At 34.0% G+C, this 19,830-nt stretch overlaps 1 protein-coding gene and 1 pseudogene across 7 annotated transcripts in view; one reads left to right on the top strand and one right to left on the bottom strand.

Moving 5' to 3' along the window:
- DENND1B (DENN domain containing 1B) overlaps positions 1-19,830 on the bottom strand; it is a 265,472-nt gene that overhangs the window by 164,706 nt on the left and 80,936 nt on the right. For all 7 annotated transcript variants that reach the window (XM_055378544.2, XM_055378528.2, XM_063709838.1 and 4 more), the window contains 2 exons: positions 2,786-2,835; positions 701-820 (listed from right to left, as the gene is read on the bottom strand). In XM_055378544.2, coding sequence (XP_055234519.2) covers positions 701-820; positions 2,786-2,835 — 170 coding nt within the window. The remainder of the gene's footprint in view (positions 1-700; positions 821-2,785; positions 2,836-19,830) is intronic.
- Positions 17,404-19,287, top strand: LOC115931619 (elongation factor 1-alpha 1-like; annotated as a pseudogene).

Below are 19,830 nucleotides of genomic sequence, written 5' to 3'. Positions count from 1 at the left end.
AAGTCCACAGGCAGGAGACACACTCTAAACTACCTACTGAATCAAGGCAGATAATGTAAGCAATTAGGCAGGACAGATAGGACCTTTGGAAACTAACAAGCTCATGACACAACTAAAAATCTGCTATTCAGTTCCAGCTTATTGTTGCCATGGCAGAATTAGTAGATAGCCTCACTTTTCAAAAGGAATTCGAAATATGAACTATATACAAAACTTCCTCAAATTCATAAGGTTAACGTCCTTTAAAATTTTTAAAACACCCAGTAGCCAAACGAAAACCTCTAAACGCTTCTACCAGGTTCATCAGTTTGCAATCTCTGTCTTAAAGCAGCAGTTCACTTTTAAAAATCCAAGTTCTGGTTCAGTGACAGAAAAGGGCATACATTAATTTAACTTATTTTTTTTGTATTCCATTTAATAGGTGAAACTCATATTATTTGAATACATCTCTTCATATTTAGTTTTCAAAAATAATTCTACAAAAAACTAATCTTTAAAAAATCGATTATTTCAAGGAAAGTTCCGCTATGTTAATGGTAAATCTTTAAACTTAACTGATTCTGTATACAGAAAATCAGGAAAATTATTTTTCAACTTGTTTTTAAAGAAAACAAGTTTTTCTTCATCTCAAGCATAACAAAGTACAAAAGAGAGATAGTTACCTATTTTGCATCTATTTTTTTTTACTACAAATACTCACCTAAGGATGCATAAACAAATTGTGCCTCCTGACGTCAGTCTGCAGAATCCAAATCTCTGTTTACTTTCAATGTCTGTCAGTACAAAGGTAAAGTGCTGTCCAACTTGATTCTGAGACACCCTAAAATATAGTGACATTAGGAAACATTGTGCCTTGTTTGACAATTTTCTTCAAGAAAAACAAAAACAAGAGTATATTTATATGTGACATTGGTTTCATCTTTCTAATCAGTTGGTTCTTGAAGCTAGAACTATGTTCTAAAACTAGAGGAAGTGTGAAACATGTAAAGTAAACACCAAAATAAGTTGTAATACCTCATAGACTGAACAGTTCAGCATATATTAATCTCTCACTAGGAAATCATAAGGTAGTCTACCATAAATGATCATAAGACTAAAAGTGCTCATATTTCATAAATTATCAAAATATTATTACTGAAACTGTAGAAGCAGCTAGAAATGATGACTAAGTCCTTTTCTTCAACTTTAGCCTCTTTTCTTAATTATTCTAAAATTGCTTAGATAGCAAATCATGTCGCTTTAGAATCTAATGGCAGCCACCACCAACTCTGTTTAATTGCTTCTCCTGTTGACATTCTCACCCAATAAAGTACCCTACAAAAATACCCTTGGTATATTTTTTCTAGAATTCTCTTGTACAGCTATCAATATACTGAGGAATACATTTCCAAGTATAAAATAAGAATACAATTTCTACCAAAAAAAAAGGCTTATCAGCTAAGCTGTAAAGAATTCTAGTCAACTTTGAAGTATCATACTACCATAATATGTGTCACACTTTGGTATAAGGGGCAATATAAAATGTTAGATTGAATCTTTATTTCTATTTAAAATATATGAATATATTTCCTAGTACTGGCTGTAATCTTGCCATTAGATAACCATAACCGAACTTTTGCTTCCTTGTTCCAAAATAAAATATCCATGATGCCTACACTTTGGTTTTGAAATAGCCATAGGGATTGTGCAGAAGGAAATAAATTACTGCCAGTATCAATGCTACAGTTTTGTCAGGAAATGTTGCATTTCAAATGCTGAACATTTAACAACTACATTTTTCAGTGGATAGGTTTTTCTTACACTTTAATAAACTTAAAATTTAAAAAAAAAAACCCTCTAGTGACAAATGTGACCTCTAGTGCCCAAGATTCATAATATCCTTTTTGTAGCTGGATCCTAAATCTTCCTTACTATTAATATGAAACTTGTAACTTTTTTTGGTAGGGGTAGGGCAATGATTCCTCAGATAAGGTAAAACAAGGAGTATCATTCATCAGCAATGCTTATTAGTACTGATTAGTCCATCATTCAGAAGGCTTTATCTTTAATACAGTAAAATCATAAAGTCTCACTAATACTTTAGCGAAGTATTTTCCTAAAATAAATATTCTTTCAAAAACCCTTCATATCACCCTCTTAAGTAAACTGGAAATAGAGTATAAAAATCACATGAAAAACAATAAACGATCTGTTGTTATGCTCACAGGGCTGTATGTTCCAAGAAATTTCAACTCTATGCAATTTCATCATTCAGTATTTGTTCAGTGAAATATAAAAACAAGATTTTCAAAACTAGAGGAGTTTCCCTATAGCTTTCCATAATATTACACTACCTCTATAAAGCTATTATTGAGAGACAAGTAGCCATGAGTTTTACAGCATGACACAGATGGTCTTTTCAATGAGGATGAAGTGAGATAGAAACCAGGAAACATACATCAAGACATAATTCTAAGACTCCAATCAAGGTCATATTAGTATTTTCTTCCACTAGTGATCACAATTTCTACCTGAAGAAGAGAGAACAAAGGGAAAAAATAGAACCTGTTGGCAATGTGTTTTCAAACTTGTCTTAACTGGTCATAGTAGAGAAAATAAAAGATGTGATTTAAAAGGCTTCCTCTTCCACATATTAATTAATTTTCAACCTCTTTTCAATCTCTAGCCTTTTTGTGAGAAGCAATAAAGAGAAGGGTCATTTTATTTTATAAAAAAGCACATGTAATCATTTTCAAGTATGTACTATAATAATCTACATTTATTTTAAATGATACTTATACTGTACCTTTCAACGTCAAAGGGAAAACAGAACTTTGGCACACTCTGTAGTATTTCCTACAAATGGAAATTTCAAAAAAAAGAAATAAGTTTTAGAATATTTTTTAAGATGCAGTTAAAACTTCTTTGAGACATTTTCTAGGAGAAAAAGATGCTTTCTTTGTCCTTAAGAAAAATAGCACAGGTTCCTAGACTAAAATAATTGATTATTAAAAAGGAATTAAGTTTGTGCTTTGGCAGATTGCACTGACAATGCCACAGAAACCCCAGGGGGGAAAGGCCTGGCCTGAAGGGTATTAACACCCTTCACATCCCCGCTGGGATTCCCTTCAACAAGGCCATATGGATTTTACAAGAAGCACCGCACCATATGGGTAAGCTACGTCTGCTGCTACTTGTACCACAGTCTAGCCATAGGGACTTCTGACAGATCCTGGCTCAAAAATATAAATGTTGTTTCAATTAAAATGCAGGCAGAGAAAAGGGAATGAAGTTGGCAGCAGAATGAATTACTGAGAGGTATAACAACTCTACATGTCCCATAGTCAAACAGTTAAAAAAAAAAAAAAAAGAGAGAGAGACTTTCTATAGTCAAAGAAACATTTACATGATTCAATTCTTGGTATTAAGTTTTATCTTAACACTCTTAAAGAAATGTGTATCTAAAAACAAGCTGTCAAAAATATAGCTTCTATTCTGTGCACTTTCATTTAAGGATTGCCTAATATGAAAATCAATGCTTTAATAAAACACAGAAAATAATCTGAATGATTTTGAAACCTTCAGTTATTTAACAGTCATTAAAAATAATTTTAAAATCTTTTAGAAACCATACACATTAAAAACTATAATAAAATACAAATAATTATCAGCTACTTGGCAAACAAAGTCTTAATAATCTATTTTGTTATATTTGAAAAATAAAATTAAGTCTGATTCAAAAGTTAAACTTTAAACTTGAAGACAACATCATACAACTTCAAAGTCAGGCAATTTTACAAGACAAAGAATTTTATAAGGATGTTTCCCATTAAAAAGAAAAAAGAGCAAATATCTTAATGCAGCAGTCATCCTCACTGAACAATATTTTTGCTACCACTTCTTTGCCACTAAAACTAAGGTCTACAGAAGTCATCAATATCTGAATATTTAAACCGTATACATAAATATAGCATTGAGTGTTTTAAAGTAGAATTTCTTGCATTCTTTTAAAAAGGTAGACTACAATAAAGTGTCAACTAAAAATAAAACATTATAAAATTCCAATACCAATACCTAAGAAAGCTTCAGTGCCTTAATGCACATAAGCAGAAAGAAAAGGATCTTGTAAAAAAAAAAAAAAATCATCTACTCTTAGGGCAGGGTACCCTGGATTGCTTATAATCATAATCATGTACCTTTAAAAATATGAGCACAGACTCCATATTAAGCGAAAGCTAACTGTTCCACCACTGACAATATTTTGTTAAATGTAGTTAAAAGAGTCACTAAACTTGCAGTAAGTTAAATTCTGTAAACTGAAAAACAGTTCATTGCAAATGAGACCAGTTCATTTTCATTTGACCATTGCTTAATCCTTATCTTGTACTTCATAAAGTGAAACCATTCACCATTTTTACTATACATGTGAACACTATTCGGACCTCCTCCTATAAAATTGTCCACATAATTTCTGTAACAATAAAGAACATATATTCAAAATTCAATATCTGCCTCTAAATACACAAATTAGTAATATATTTCACATCAATTTTAAGACTCAAGACGAACGCTTCCCAGTTAGTTGCTCAATCTTTCACACCCTCCCCCTCCCTTCTTCCACAAGCAACACACATGCATACACTTCTGCGAAACAGCCTCAGCTCGCTTCCCAACTGGCAGAAGCATCCCTCAGGGGACAAGTCTTTAAACCTCCGCACTCTTTAAAATTCAACCAGCCAGCAGGTCTATAGACTAGTGTATAAACAGTATAGACAAAAAAAAAAAAAAAAAAAAAATCCTCTCTCAGCTTATGTCAGTGACAAAGCAGCTCAGCAGTTGACTGTTTCTCCCCTGACAGTATAAACTGGGTTTACACAGATCAATAGCTGGAAGTCCTACCTAGCTCCCAGGGCTTGGTTTTCTTCCTTAATTACAGGTGCTATTGAAACTGAAGTGTAAAAAGAAAAGAGAGAGACTTGGAAGGAGGCATAAAATGCATGCAAATAGCTTTTATGGATCCTCTTAGCAATAGTATTAATTGAAAATTATACTTCCACATTTATTACAAAAGTGTGTGTGAAGGCTGGTATTTTCACTACACAGTGTTTTTAATATGACACATATACAAACACACACACACACGCACACACGAAATCCTAGGTTAGCATCCACAGATTATGTGAAAGGTTTAAGACAATACTCTCCAGAAGTTATCAATTTTTCCTTTTTCTACAGACTTTTGCATTTAAAGAATACTCCTTAGCCAAGAAAAATTATTTGGGATTCAGAATCCTCCTAACTCTCCAAAATATTTTATTTTTATGCCAAAAGAGTATATTGGCTAACACATGTCAAATGATAAAAATAGGAATAATAAAAAGAATGGATGGAATAGAATACAAAATTATGAACAGCAAAATGAAAGAGGTAATAATACATATTTCTGTGTATGTCCTAAAACAACACTTCTACTATCATGTTAATGACTGGAAACAAGGACTGACGAAAATTTATATTTTGGGGGGTTTTGGGTTCCATACCAGTGTATCTTTAGTAATAAGTATTACAATGAAATTGATCTTGTAAGAGAGAACTAGGGCCAATTGCTAGTGTTAGAGTGGTATATTAATTATTTATCCCATCAGGTTACCATTTAGCACCATAAATTGATCAACTGAAAAGGAAAACAAGCATTTAAGAAAGAATTTACTTCAAAAAAAAAAAAACACTAACGTTTACATCTTGATCAAAGTTCTTAGAATTTATTCTTAGAACAAAGGTCTTTGAATTTATCTGAGAATAATCTAAGATAAAATGAGATGTGTCACTGTCGATACCACTAATTGTTTTTCCTCCTTCTCAACCACTTTTGTCCTCCACTGTACACTGAAATTTCAGTGTTCTCTGAAATTCCATAGTTTCTTCTCTTCCCTACTCAGTAAGATATATCTGTAAGCAATCTCATCTATACCCACAGTTTCAACTACAACTACTAAATCTCTTAGTCTTGTAGTTTAGATATTTCTCCAGGATTATGGCTCTAACTACTTTCTGGTATGACTTTCTAAATGTTCCCAGACACCTCTAATGAAGAATGTACAAAACCAAAGTTGTTCTTTTACTTACGGTCCTTATCACCTAAACTGGCAGCACCATCTACCTAGTTACCCAAATCAGAAACACGGTAGTTACCATGACCCCTCCTTTTCCCTGACCCCCACATATAATTAATCACTCACCAAGTCCTTTCATTCAATTTCATAACTATCTTGCTCCAGATGTTCTCAATGGAGGGTGGAAAGGATTAGAAAGAAGATGAAGAGGTTTTAGAATCACTTGGGAGTGTTTTTCAAAACACAAATTTGATTGCCTACACAAAACCCACAAGGGTCCTGAGTCTTTAACTTCAGTTTGAATACCACCAATAATTAAGGACTAGGAGTAACTACATCAGTTAAGGGTGCTTAATGTATATAAGGAAAAGTTATACTCTCATAGCAAGAAATGACATGGTTGACTTGTTCAAAGACTGTTTAATTCAACATCTACCTCATGGACCCAGAAGTCTTCCCTCCTGCCCTGCTGGGCTAAATTTGTTGGCTTTTTCCTCAGCTATCTCTACTCATGATCACAAAATGAGCTTCCAGAGTTCAGCACATCCCATGAAGATACAGCAGTGTTCAGTGAAAGAAGGCTCCCTTTCTGTCAGTCTTTTTATCAGTGAGGAAACCTCTCCCAGAAGTCTGATCCCTGACTTTCCCATTACATTTAATTAGCCACAGGGTCATAAGCCACTCCTAAACTAATCCCTGGCAAGGGAAATGGTTATCTATGCTCAGTTTAGCCTTAGACTAGTTAGAGTAAAAGTCAGAATTCAACCCATTCGTCTCCCGATAACCATGACACATGTAATTACAGAGAAATACAAGTGAAGTATATTATATTTTATTTCTTAAGAATCCTCATACTGATATTAATCAAATATTATGTTTATACTAAAGTTCTCAATAAAAATATTACACCATATCATATAAGGACAATTTTAAACTATCTGTAATTTTATTTCATATGAATAACACTTTCAGAATCATTTTGCTACAACTAAATGAGCTACTTGTCCATTTTAATCGAATTTTTCACAAAGGCCATGAATTTCTGAAAAGATGATTACCTAATTTTCAATATTATCCCCCAAATAAGTGAGAACTACCTAATACTACACATTCATTCAATTTATTTATACTTTACACAAGAGAGTAATAACTGAGATTCCCGAACAGCACTTAGATGTTCCAGGGCACCACAGCAAACTCTCAGGGACACCGTCAGATATTTTAAATTTTCAAGGGAAACAAAGTTATATTCACAGGGTGATTAAACCAAAATGCATTTTATAGGGAGAATTATATTAATTTGTCAAATTACAGAGACAGCCTATCATCTTTTATTTTTAAGAAGTGTTCTGCTCCCACTTATGAGTGAGAATATGCAGTGTTTGGTTTTCTAGTCCTGTGTTAAGTTTTCTGAGGATGATGGTTTCCAGCTTCATCCATGTCCCTTGGAGAATATACTTTTAAACTTAGGGCCAAAAAGGAACTGTCAGGACAACTATGCCCAGTGTGGAATTTTTCTCTTGGATTTTACTTTTATGTAGTGTTTTCATTAGAAATAAATCCCTATTTTACCCCTCCTCCTTAAATTAGGGAAAGCACTCTAAGTCTGTGAATTCCAACACTAAAACTACATAGGTTATTAAATCTGATCAAGTTATTTTTCACTATCAAGAATTTAAAATAAATTTATATTATTAGAATATTAAAATAACTGCCATGAAGCAAATACATTCTGCCATAAAAAGAACTATGTTATAAAATATAAATTTCAGAAATTTCAGTTCTATGTGCATAAGTCTTAGGTGATGAAACCTATGCAATCACTTTAGTTTGATCCAATGTCAATGAAAAAGACTAGATTGGAAGCAGTGCAGAGTGACATTACCAAAAAAAAAAAAAATCAGAAGACTATGCATCTGCAGATTCAACCAACTGTGGATTAAAAATATTTGGAAAAAATACAAATAATACATATAAAAAACCAATATACTATAACAACTATTAATAGAGCATTTACACTGTATTAGATAGTATAAGAAATCTAGAGATGATCTAAAATATATGGGAGGATGTGCATAGTTACATGCAAAACGAAGTCCCATTTTATATAAAGGACTTAAGCATCTGTGGAATTTTGGTATCCATGGGGATCCCAAACCAATAGGATTATATATACACACACATATTCCATGTATTTATGTACTTACACATATTATAAAAATATATATGTATCTAAATATTTTGTGTATGTATATATTTATATATATTATCTATATTTACAACAAGACAAGTGGTGTGCTTGGCAAATAAAAGGAAAAATACATTTATTCTCATTAGTTTAAGAAAGAGAAGTATTTTAAAAAATCAAAGTGTATATATAAGAATATGGGTTTCCAAGGGTTTTTTTTTTTTCAAAAATTCTATTAAAAACTGTCTTCAAAGTTATGCCCCAGCCAGGCATGGTGGCTCACACCTGTAATCCCAGCACTTTAGGAGGCCAAGGCAGGCGGATTGCTTGAGCCAAGGAGTTCGAGACCAGCCTGGGCAACATGGTGAAACCCTGTTTCTAAAAAATATACAAAAATTAGCCTGGCATGGTGGCATGCACCTATAGTCCCAGCTGCTCAAGATGCTGAGGTGGAAGGATTGCTTCAGCCCTGGAGGTGATCGCACTACTTCACTCTACTTCACTAGGTGACAGGGACCCTCTCTCTTAAAAAAAGTTGTGTCCCCAGGTTAACACTAGCTTTTAAGCAGAGATTTGAATAGAAATTACCCAGCTCTATCTAAGAAAAAGACATTTGGGAAGACTACCACTCTTTTCCCTTGATGACCATATAACGTCCTACCCCCTTCAGACTAAATATATCTCCGCTTCATTCACTCCTATACTAACTAGTAATATTTTCTAGATCAAAGGAAATAGATCATAAAATAGAACACTCCCCATATTTGCTTACATTTCTAGATACTAATGTATTTTTAAATGAATATCAAGCAATCATTTAAATCAAGATAAGTAGATTAAGATAAGTAGGAAAATGCTTCAAGTTTTAGAAAGAAACAAGTTTTACAGCAGTTGACTAATGATCAGTTACCATGACTCCAACCCACAGTTATGTGCTATCGAGAGTAAAGGAAATGCAATTCCTAATTTTCAAAACTAGGGAGACTTTAGATCATTAGAAAATAGATGTGTGCAACCCAATAAATATGTACATTTTAAAGTATGTGTTTTATTGAAAATAAAATAAAATTATATTCTTAGATTTAAAAAAGAAAATAGATGGATATTCACATGTACACAAGCACACACACATTAGGCAGCATATCAAAGTAGCCAAGCGTATGACGTACTTAACTCATTCAAATTCTGGTTCTGCAAACTACTGGTTATGTGCTCCAGTTTCCTCATCTAGGAAATGGGCAAAAATTACTGTCTATCTCATAAGATCACACAAGGATTTATTTGAGGAATTTATATGAGGATTAAGTGAAAATAAAATAAAAATCCATATAAAATGATTAGGATAATATCAAGCACATTAACCACCCCCAACAACTGTTAGCTCTTTTATTAGTCAGTTATTTGTTCTAACAACTCTTGTTATATGAATTTAAATTCATATATATTTAACAAGTGTTTACTAAGTAGAGTACAATATTAAAGGTCCTGTGTCCAATGCCTGTTGCCAAAACTTTAACATACTGAGATATAACATGATGAAAAGCATTATACTGAATAACTTATCTGCTCTTCTGAAGATTTTTCATGCATTTTGTAAGTAGGTATGGATGTAGATACAGATGTATGTACAAATATATATTTGAATATATGCAACTACTTCTATCTAACCAAACACAATAGAAGCAAACTCTGTTAACATTGCAAAGTTATCCGATGTACATATCTGATGATTTCATCACATACAAAAAGCTTACTTTGGACTACTACATTGGCTGCTTTCTTTCAAATTAAAAATACCTTCAGAGTCATATCAACAGATATTTTCAATTTAAGGGGGACATACTGATCAAATTCTTTTATTCATGTACTTATTCAACAATCCAATAATAAAGATTAATCACCAACTCTACGTAAGGCACTGGCCAGTTTGAGGAACAGAAGTATTTATTGGTCTCATCTACAACCTAAAAGTAGGCTTTGTCTTCAGACTTTGTCTTCAACTATCTTGACAAAGGGTATTGCTAAAGATAACCTTAGAAAACATCCTTTTTCTATCATTGCCTTGTATTACAGAATTTTGGTTTCTGTTTTACTTTTGAAGCAATCTTTCTTTGTTCTTTGTCAGTCTCTATTTTACATTTCTCCTCAGTCTTGTAGACACCAAACCACCACATTATTTCTCTTAGTCCTCACACCTAGTCTATGTTCATACTATCTTTCTGTCATCATATTCATGCAAATATTCTCCATTAACTGCCCAGGCCATATATTAGAAAACTGATTTTTGTGCAACAGATGGAACATAGTGATAAAATATGTTTCAGAGCAATAAATTATAATTAACCTTGGTTTTTGTTTTTGTTTTTGTTTTTCTGGTCCTGCCTGGAACCTAGTTCAGAACTTTCCCTAAACTGCTTGTTTTCCCGAAATAGTAAATCCTGTGATAAACCAGATAGGACTCTTGTGGTTTATCTAGTTGCTTCAAGAAACAATAAGGCCTTTAGTTTTCAAGAATAAATCAGGGACCCTACATTTTAAAGTGTCTGAAAATATACCTTTGGCTAGTTCTTATATTCTGGCATCAGTGGCATATTATTATTTATTTAAGCCTTGAATGTCCTGGAAGTCTATGAGATCACCCAGTAGAAATGAGATTCATGGTGTATTTGAAAAGTTTGGAAAAATCATAACTGATTGTTCATTCAGTTATTTGGAAGCTTTGTCTAGAGGAACTAAATTATAATTACGCAATTTTTAAAAACAGATTATTTAATGAAGACTATTTACTTAAAAGGTATAAAGTCTAGTCAGTTCCACTCATATATTTACAAACTCAATGTGAAATTATACAAATAATTTTTATGTATATTCACTTTGCAAATATTTAATACATTAGAATAGCAATCGCGGCTAATAACAACATAGAGTAATAAGAGCATTGGTAGGAAAATTGAAAAATAGTAGGGACTCTAGAAGACAGACATATAAATCAATGTGTGGCAGGTCTAGGAGAAAAGTCCCAAAGGAAGAAATCCTATGTAAATAGAGAAATGAAGAGCGAATAAGAAGTTGGCCAGGCTACAGCATGAGGAAAGAGTGGTGGAGGGGAAGTAGGGGTGGTCCTTCCATCACAGGAAAATATATGTGCAAAGAAAGGTCTGGAGCTGAAAAAGAAGTACAAATGTTGAGATAGTAATAAGACAAACTGGACTGAGAAATAACCAGGGGACTGATTATATAAGGCCTTTAGGCCAATTAAAAATTTTGGACTTAATACAAAGGGTAAGGAAACCATTCCTCCTGGCAACACTTTACATATATCTTCTCATTATAATTATCAGTAGCATTCTCTTTTACTTTCAAAAGTATCTGAGCTATAATTTACATTAGTGGAAATCAGCAAGTGTTTGTCTGGGGTAGGGGGAGGAGTGGAATGAGGAATCAGAATGGATATTAAATAGATTAGCCAGGAAGCAGTAGGAGGGGACTTCCTGGAGTGACAGATTAATACAAGGTATCTTGAAAAGAATATGGGTTACATAGTTGTATGCATATGTCAAAACTAATCTCATTGTATATTTAAGATCTGCATTTGACCACATCTAAATTATAGCTCAAAAATAAATTAATAAATATCTGTTTGAACAATAAATCATATGGCTACCCTAAGAGAAATAAAGGCAATCTGAAGGGTTTAAAGCAAGGAAGGGATATGATTGGACTTCAATTTTAGCAAGATCACTCTGGCTATAGTGTGAGAAGGCTGAAAAGGAGCAAGACTAAATGCTGGGGGATCAGATATAAGGCTTTTACAGTAATTGAAGTGTATGGTGCTGGCCTGAAATAAGATAGCTGCAGCAAGAATGCAGAAACAGGCACAAAACTGAGATATACAGAGGAGTAAAAATGGAGACATACAAGAGGTAGCTGGATAAAATTTCTGGTGCTCCACAGAGAGAACCTGGTCTGGGACTCGCACTGATTAAAAGATATAAAAGCAGTAAGAGATATTACTATTGTATTCTCCAATGTTACGAAAGATAAATATCCTTCATATTTTTATACTCCCATCAATAAGCAACTTTATTATCATATTCTCAAGCAAGAAATCACTAAATTTTCTCTTACAACGATGAAAACATATATCTTTATTTTCCTAACCACTTGTATCAAGACATAGGTTTTAATGTGTTCAACCACTTTTGAGATTAGTTAGCAACCAGATCAATGGAGTTAGTGGTGAATCAGAAAGCTCTAGTTGTTACAGTTGGAAAGATCAGTTGGAACAAGTATGTCTCCAAAGTTTTTGCGGCTGTTTTCAACTTCGGAGGTGCCCTAGGGCCTAATCAGTGCCTGGCACATTACTCATGCTAAGAAAAAATCTGAACTCATGTAAAACGACACCATTTTAGCACCATCAGAATCAATTTGCCCTGATAGACATTTCAAGTAATATGATTTAAAAGAGTCAGCATGCTTGCTTTATCTTCCTAATAAAGACAAGATAAAATAAATGCTTACTCTGTGCCAAGTTCTGACCTAAGCACTTAGCATACATTATCCCATTTAACCTTACAACAACCCATGTTTCATTCCCTTTTATGTGTGAAAAAAAATTAAATAGAGCGACTGAGAGGCTAAGTAGCTTGTCCAAAGTCAAACAGCTAGCAAATAATTAGGATTATTTGCTATTAACTATTAGCAAATAGTTAGGATTTGAAAACAAAGCCTGAAGCTTCAAACCATTATGCCCCAACCCTATGTATTTTTTTACATTGTTTTCATCGAGATTGCAATCGATAATCAGCAGATGCCTAAATGTGATGCCTCCTTGAACCTTATACAATGTATATTATCCATATATATGAAGAGTTAAGATTATGCAATAAATACTTCAGAACCAAGGTTTAATCTGGTGTATAAAAAAATAAAGGGATGGGGTATGAAAGAATGGTAGGAGATGAGACAATATGTCATAACAAATGTGAGTCTTATCGGCCATAGATTGTTCTATTCCCTTGAAATTATACCGTGAGGCCAAAAAATGATGCTACTTATATCTCTGCTTATTTGTTACTACTAAGAATATCAGATTTACAGTAAAAACATATATTTAACTCTTTTCAAGTAATAGACTTATAAATAAGAGCTTAAACTGATTCTCACAGATGAGCAAAACACCAAGTAATTAAATTTGAGGCATTTTATTTAAAATCTGGACCAGGCACAGTGGCTCATGCCTGTAATCCCAGCACTTTGGAAGGCTGAGGCAGGTGAATCACGAGGTCAAGAGTTCGAGACCAGCCTGGGCAACATGGTAAAACCCCATCTCTACTAAAAATACAAAAAATTAGCTGGGTGTGGCAGTGGGTGCCTGTAATCCCAGCTACTTGGGAGGCTGAGGCAGGAGAATCGCTTGAACCCAGGGGCGGAGGTTGCAGTGAGCCGAGATCGCACCACTGCACTTTAACCTGGGTGACAGTGTGAGACTCCATCTCAAAAAACAAAACAAAACAAAACAAAAACTGAAGCAAATTATATGTCATATTGAGAACAAGAGTCATATCAGAATAAATAAATAATACTAGAATAACAGGTAGGATGAGATTAAGCAAGGTCAATAATAATAGAGAAATATATGGTTGACAGACTATTTCATCTTAAGCTCATGATTGGGAATCTGTAAATAAGACAAAGCTGTCTATACCTGGTGGTCAGATAAAGACATGTAACTTGGAAGGGAGACAACCTGGGGTCAGTTGTTATACTTTTAGCAATTTTATTCAGTAAACTTGGTTAGAGTTCTTATAACTCCTTCAACTTAAAGCAGGAACTAAGTACTTAGCAAGTAAAATAAAATTATATTCAGGTTTTATTTAGTCAGCAAGGTGTACTAAAAAAAATCAAGAATCTAGGAGATCCTAATTATTTTCTGTATTTTTAGGTTATCTTAAATTACACAAGATTTTTCTTCTACAAAAATGCACATGCCCATTAATGTTATTTATGTATTCATTTTTTAAGGCTAGTCAAACGAAGTAGTGGAAGTAGAGAAGGAACAAAGAAATGTTAACTGATAGTGATCAACTAGTTGTAAGAACTACTGCACTCAGACCAGCCCCAAAATTTAAAATCTGAAGTCCTAAGTGTTTTTTTTTTAATTGAGTGTTTCTTGAAATTCCAAATAGAAATATTGGGAGCTAATATTTTGCAAACTTATACTACCTTATTCATTATAGAAGACCAACCTCTTGGAATAAAAATTTAGTTCACACTTCCTGCTGATGTAATCTTTGGCCTCTTGCTGAGTTTATAAGTGAAGATGCCAATTTTGTTCTTAGTTCTTATCATGTAGAATGCTTTCTATGATAAACTGAAATATGAATACCAGTTGTTTTTACATAACAGAAAGCCATCAAAGAGCCCTCACCAAATAGCAATGAGTTTTGATCACTCCAGTCTAGTCTGCTTTGGCACAAGAGAACTTAAAGAGAAAACACAATTTCCTAAGTCTCTTACAGAGGATTTTACTCAATAAGGGAGGAACTATAAATAAAATTCCTTAATAAGCTTTCTCAGTTAAAAATAAATAATTCTCCTGAATAAATTATATCATGCCTTCTACTTATTCTTACATTTTATGGAAATATATCATAAATAAGGGACAAAATAAAACAGGAATGACTAATTTATAAAAGGAGATTAAGGTAAATTCTGTAAAGTTAGACTTAACCTTAGATCAGCTAAAAAGAATAACTAAAATAGTTATTCCTTTCACTGAAAATGTCCTTGAAAGCATAATACATTCAACAAGTCTCTACCACATTTTGCTACTGAGTTTTCTCAGCCTGCTGCCACTAGTAATCTCTAGTTTCTACATTTAATAGCCCTTTTCCATTCTTTATCATATTTAACTTTTCTATAATGTGTGACACCTGGCTCAATGACTTTAACGTGTTTATTAAGAAATGTACTATGTATGAAACTAGGATTCAAAGATGAAAGTACTCTGCTCCTTAATCTAAGAAAACCAAGATGTTAGACTAATCTCTTCCCACTGAAAAGTATCTTCCTAGATATCTGTCTCTTTTTTTTTTTGTAACTCTCTTCCTATCTTTGTCATTTCTTTTCAGGCTGCTTCACAACTCCTTCTTCATATTGGTGTTCCCTCTGGACTCTGTATTCAGCTCTTACCTTTCCATGGGGAATCTACTCTCACTGCTATACACAACTGATAAAAGCTTGGGCTCTCCAGCCAGAATGCTAGGTTCAGAATCCAGTTGAACGACCTAACAGCTGTGTAAAATCGTTCATGCAACTTTTCCTCTCTTTGCTTCAATTTCCTATTCTGTGAAATAAAACAGCTGTATTGAGGATTAGATAATTGATATAATACAAATAATGTTCAATACAATGTCTAGCATGTTAAAATGCTTAGTAAATGGGAGTCTTTATTTCTGAAGCAGAATAGTATAAATAGTTGAGAACATGAACGCAGAGTCCAGAATGCATTGACTCAAATCAATGTTCTGCCACTTAAAAGCTGTGGAACCTCAGGCGAGTGACATGGCCTCTCTGTGCCTCAGCTTTCTCATCTATAAAATAAGATAACAACTAATAGCTACTTTGTGGTGTTACAGTGATACTTAGATGAATTTACAAGAGTAAAGTGCTTGGGGCAGCATTAGGTAAGGTTTTTCTAAGTATTATCGATGCTTCCAATGTCTCCTCAGAGCTGCATATTTTTTCCATTTGCAACAACTGTTACTTTGATATTTTAACCAGAATGTTTGAAGAAATAAAACACATTATGTCTAAGACTTATCTATTTATCTCCTTCAAAAATTTCTACTTTCCCTTAATTAGTAGCATCACCATTTATCTAATCTTCTAAGCAAGAAATTTCAGTAACTCTTTACTCTTCACTTTCTTCAAGATCTCTTAATAGATGCAGAAAGGCATTTGACAAAATTCAACACTTTTTCATAATAAAAAATCTCAACAAACTACAAACAGGGTGAGACTATCTCAAAATAATGAAGGCCATATATGAAAAACTCACAGTTAACATTATACTTAATAGTGAAAAACTGAAAGTCTTTCCTTAAGATCAGAAACAAAGCCAAAATGCCTATTCTTACCACCTCTATTCAATATAGTACTGGAAGTCACAGTCAGAGAAATTCGGCAATAAAAAGAAATAAAGGGCATCCAAATTAGAAAGGGAAAAATAAAATTATTTCTGTTCACAGATGACATGACCTTATATGTAGAAAACCCTAAAGAGCGCATCAAAAATGTATTAGACATACTAAACAAATTCAGAAAAATTTGTTGTAGGATATAAAAATCAACATACAAAATCAGCTGCGTCTGTATACAATAACATCAAACTATTTGAAAAGCAAATTAAGAAAACAATCTCATTTACTATAAGATCAAAAATAATAAAATACTTAAGAATAACATTGACCAAGGAAATGAAAGATTTGCAAATGAAAAACTATAAAACACTGATGAAATAAATTTTAAGAGACATAAATAAATAAAAAGACATCCCATGTTCATGAATTGGAAGACTTCAACATCATTACAATAGCCATAATACATAAAGCAATCTACAGATTCAATGCAATCCCTATCAAAATCCCAATGGCATTTTTCATGGAAATAGAAAAAACAAACCTAAAATTCATATGGAACCACAAAGGACCCCAAATAGCTAAAACAATCTTGAGAAAGAAGAACAAAGGTGGAGGCTTCATATTTCCTGATTTCAAAGTATATTAAAAAGCTACAGTAATTAAAACAGTACAGTACTGGTGGAAAGACAGACATATAACCAATGGAACAAAATAGAGAGCTCAGAAATAAACCCATGCAAATATGTTCAACTAATTTTCAACAAGGGTACCAGGAACACACAATGAGGCAAGGATAGTCTCTTCAACAAACACTTGGGAAAACTGGATGTCTACATGTAAAAGAACGAAATTCGACCCTTATCTTACACTATACACAAAAATCTATTCAAAATGGACAAAAGACCTAAGCAGCTTTTTGGCAAAGGGTTTGCCACCAGAATACAGGTGTCATGAAAACTACCCCTAAATCAAACCGAAAATGGGAAAGAAAAAGACTCATATCAACATCATCATCACTGGACATGTAGATTCATTCAAGTCCATTACTACTTGCCATTCAGTCTATAAATGTGGTGGAATTGACCAAAGAACCATTAAAAAATGTGAGGACAAGACTGCTGAGATGGGAAAGGGGTCCTTCAGGTATGCCTGGGTCTTGGATAAATTGAAAGCTGAGCTTGAGCATGGTATCACCACTGATATCTCCACATGGGAATCTGAGACCACCAAATACTACTATGTGACTATCATTGATGCCCCAGGACACAGAGAATTTACCAAAAACATGATTACAGAAACATTTATTATATTAGTCCATTTTCACACTGCTGATAAAGACATACCTGAGACTGGGTAATTTATAAAGAAAAGGAGGTTTAATGGACTCACAGTCCCATATGGCTGGGGAGGTCTCATAATCATGTTAGAAGGCGAGGGAGGAACAAAGTCATGACTTACATGGCAGCAGGCAAAGAGAGAAAGAGAATAAAGTGAAAGGGGAACCTGTTATAAAACCATCAAATCTCGTGAGACTTACTCACTACCATGAACACAGTATGGGGGAGACTGCCCCCACAATTCAATTATCTCTCACCAGGTCCCTCCCACAACATGTGGGAATTATGGCAGGTACAACTCAAGATGAGATTTGGGTGGAGACACAGAGACAAATCATGTCAATATCAAATTGACTGTGCTATCCTTACTGTTGCTGCTGGTGCTGATGAATCTGAACTTGGTATCTCCAAGAATGAGCAGACTGATGAGCATATCCCTCTGGCTTCCACATTGATTGTAAAACAACCAACTGTTCATGTTAACAAAACAGATTCTACCGAGTTATGAGATATGAAGAAATATGAGAAGAGATATGAGAAAATCATTAAGGAAATCAGCACCCATATTAAGAAAACTGGCTACGGACCTGCTACAGTAGCATTTGTGCCAATTTCTTTTTTTTTAATCCATCCTTTATTAATTCAACAAAACTTAAGGAGTCTATTACCTACCAGGCACTATGCTTGGCACTGAGGTGCAGCAGTGAACAAGAAACAGTCCCTGCCATCAATGTTATAATGGTGACAATATGCTGGAGTCAAGTGCTAACATACCTTGGCTCAAGAGATGGAAAGACACCTGTAAAGATGGCGATACCAGTGAAACCATGCTGCTTAAAGCTCTGAATTGCATCCTACCATCAATTCATTCAGTTGACAAGCTCTTGTGTCTGCCCCTACCTGATGTCTACAAATTGGTGATATTGGCATTGTCCCTTTGGGGCTAGTGGAGACTGCTATTCTCAAACCCAGCATGTGGTCTACTTTTGCACCAGTTAACACTACAACTGAAGTAGAGTCTGTTGAAATGCACCAAAAAGCTTTGAGTGAAGCTCTTCCTAAGGATAATGTGGGCTTTCGATGTCAAGAATGTGTCTGTCAAAGATACTCGTCATGGCAATGTTGCTGGTGACAGCAAAAATGACTCACCAATGGAAGCAGCTGACTGCACTGCTCACGTGATTATCTTGAGCCAACCAGGCCAAATAGGTTCTGGTTATCCTCCTATACTAGACTGTCACACAGCTTATGTTGCTTGCAAGTTTGCTTGATTGAAGCAAGATTGATTGCCACTCTGGTAAGAAGTTGGAAGGTGGCCCTAAATTCTTGAAATCTAGTGATGCTGCCATCGTTCAGATGGTTGCTGGAGTGTTGAGAGCTTCTCTGACCATCCCCCTCTTGGTCATTTTACTGTTCATAATATGAGACAGACAGTTGCTGTGGGTGTCTTCAAAGCAGTGGACAAGAGGGCTGCTAGAGTTGGGAAGGTCAGCAAGTCTGCCTGGAAAGTTCAGGAGGCTAAATGAATATTATCCCTAATACCTGCACCCTAGTTTTATTCAGTGGTTGAAGAACAGTCCCAGAAGTATTTGCCTGAATAGGCCATTTTAAGTTTAATAGCAAAAAACTGATTAATGATAGCAATGCATTATAAAACCTTCCGAAGGAAAGGAGAACATTTTATGGAACATTTTCGGGTTTTTTTGCGTGAGAGTTCTTAAGCTGTTAGTCTTTAAAATAATTACTTCTTAATGGAAATAACCTGACCAAAAAAATCTGTCACAGAACTTTGAAACCCATTAAAATATATTTTAATGAAAAAAATAGACTTAAACATAAGACGTGAAAAGTGTAAAGCTCTTAGAAGAAAACATGGAAAAACTTTCATGACATTGGTCTTGGCAATAATTTCTTGGCTACAACACCAATCATGGATATATGATACGGATGTTTATAAACATATGCACAGGCAACTAAGGCAAAAATAGACAAGTGGAATTACGTCAAACTAAAAATCTTCTGCACCTCAAAGAAAATATCCTGAAGAGTGAAAGGCAACCTATAACATC

Source organism: Gorilla gorilla, chromosome 1 (assembly GCF_029281585.2).
Source record: "Gorilla gorilla gorilla isolate KB3781 chromosome 1, NHGRI_mGorGor1-v2.1_pri, whole genome shotgun sequence".
Lineage (NCBI taxonomy): Eukaryota > Metazoa > Chordata > Mammalia > Primates > Hominidae > Gorilla > Gorilla gorilla.
The sequence above is the reverse complement of the archived record's forward strand: the minus strand, read 5'-3'. Positions and strand labels throughout refer to the sequence as shown.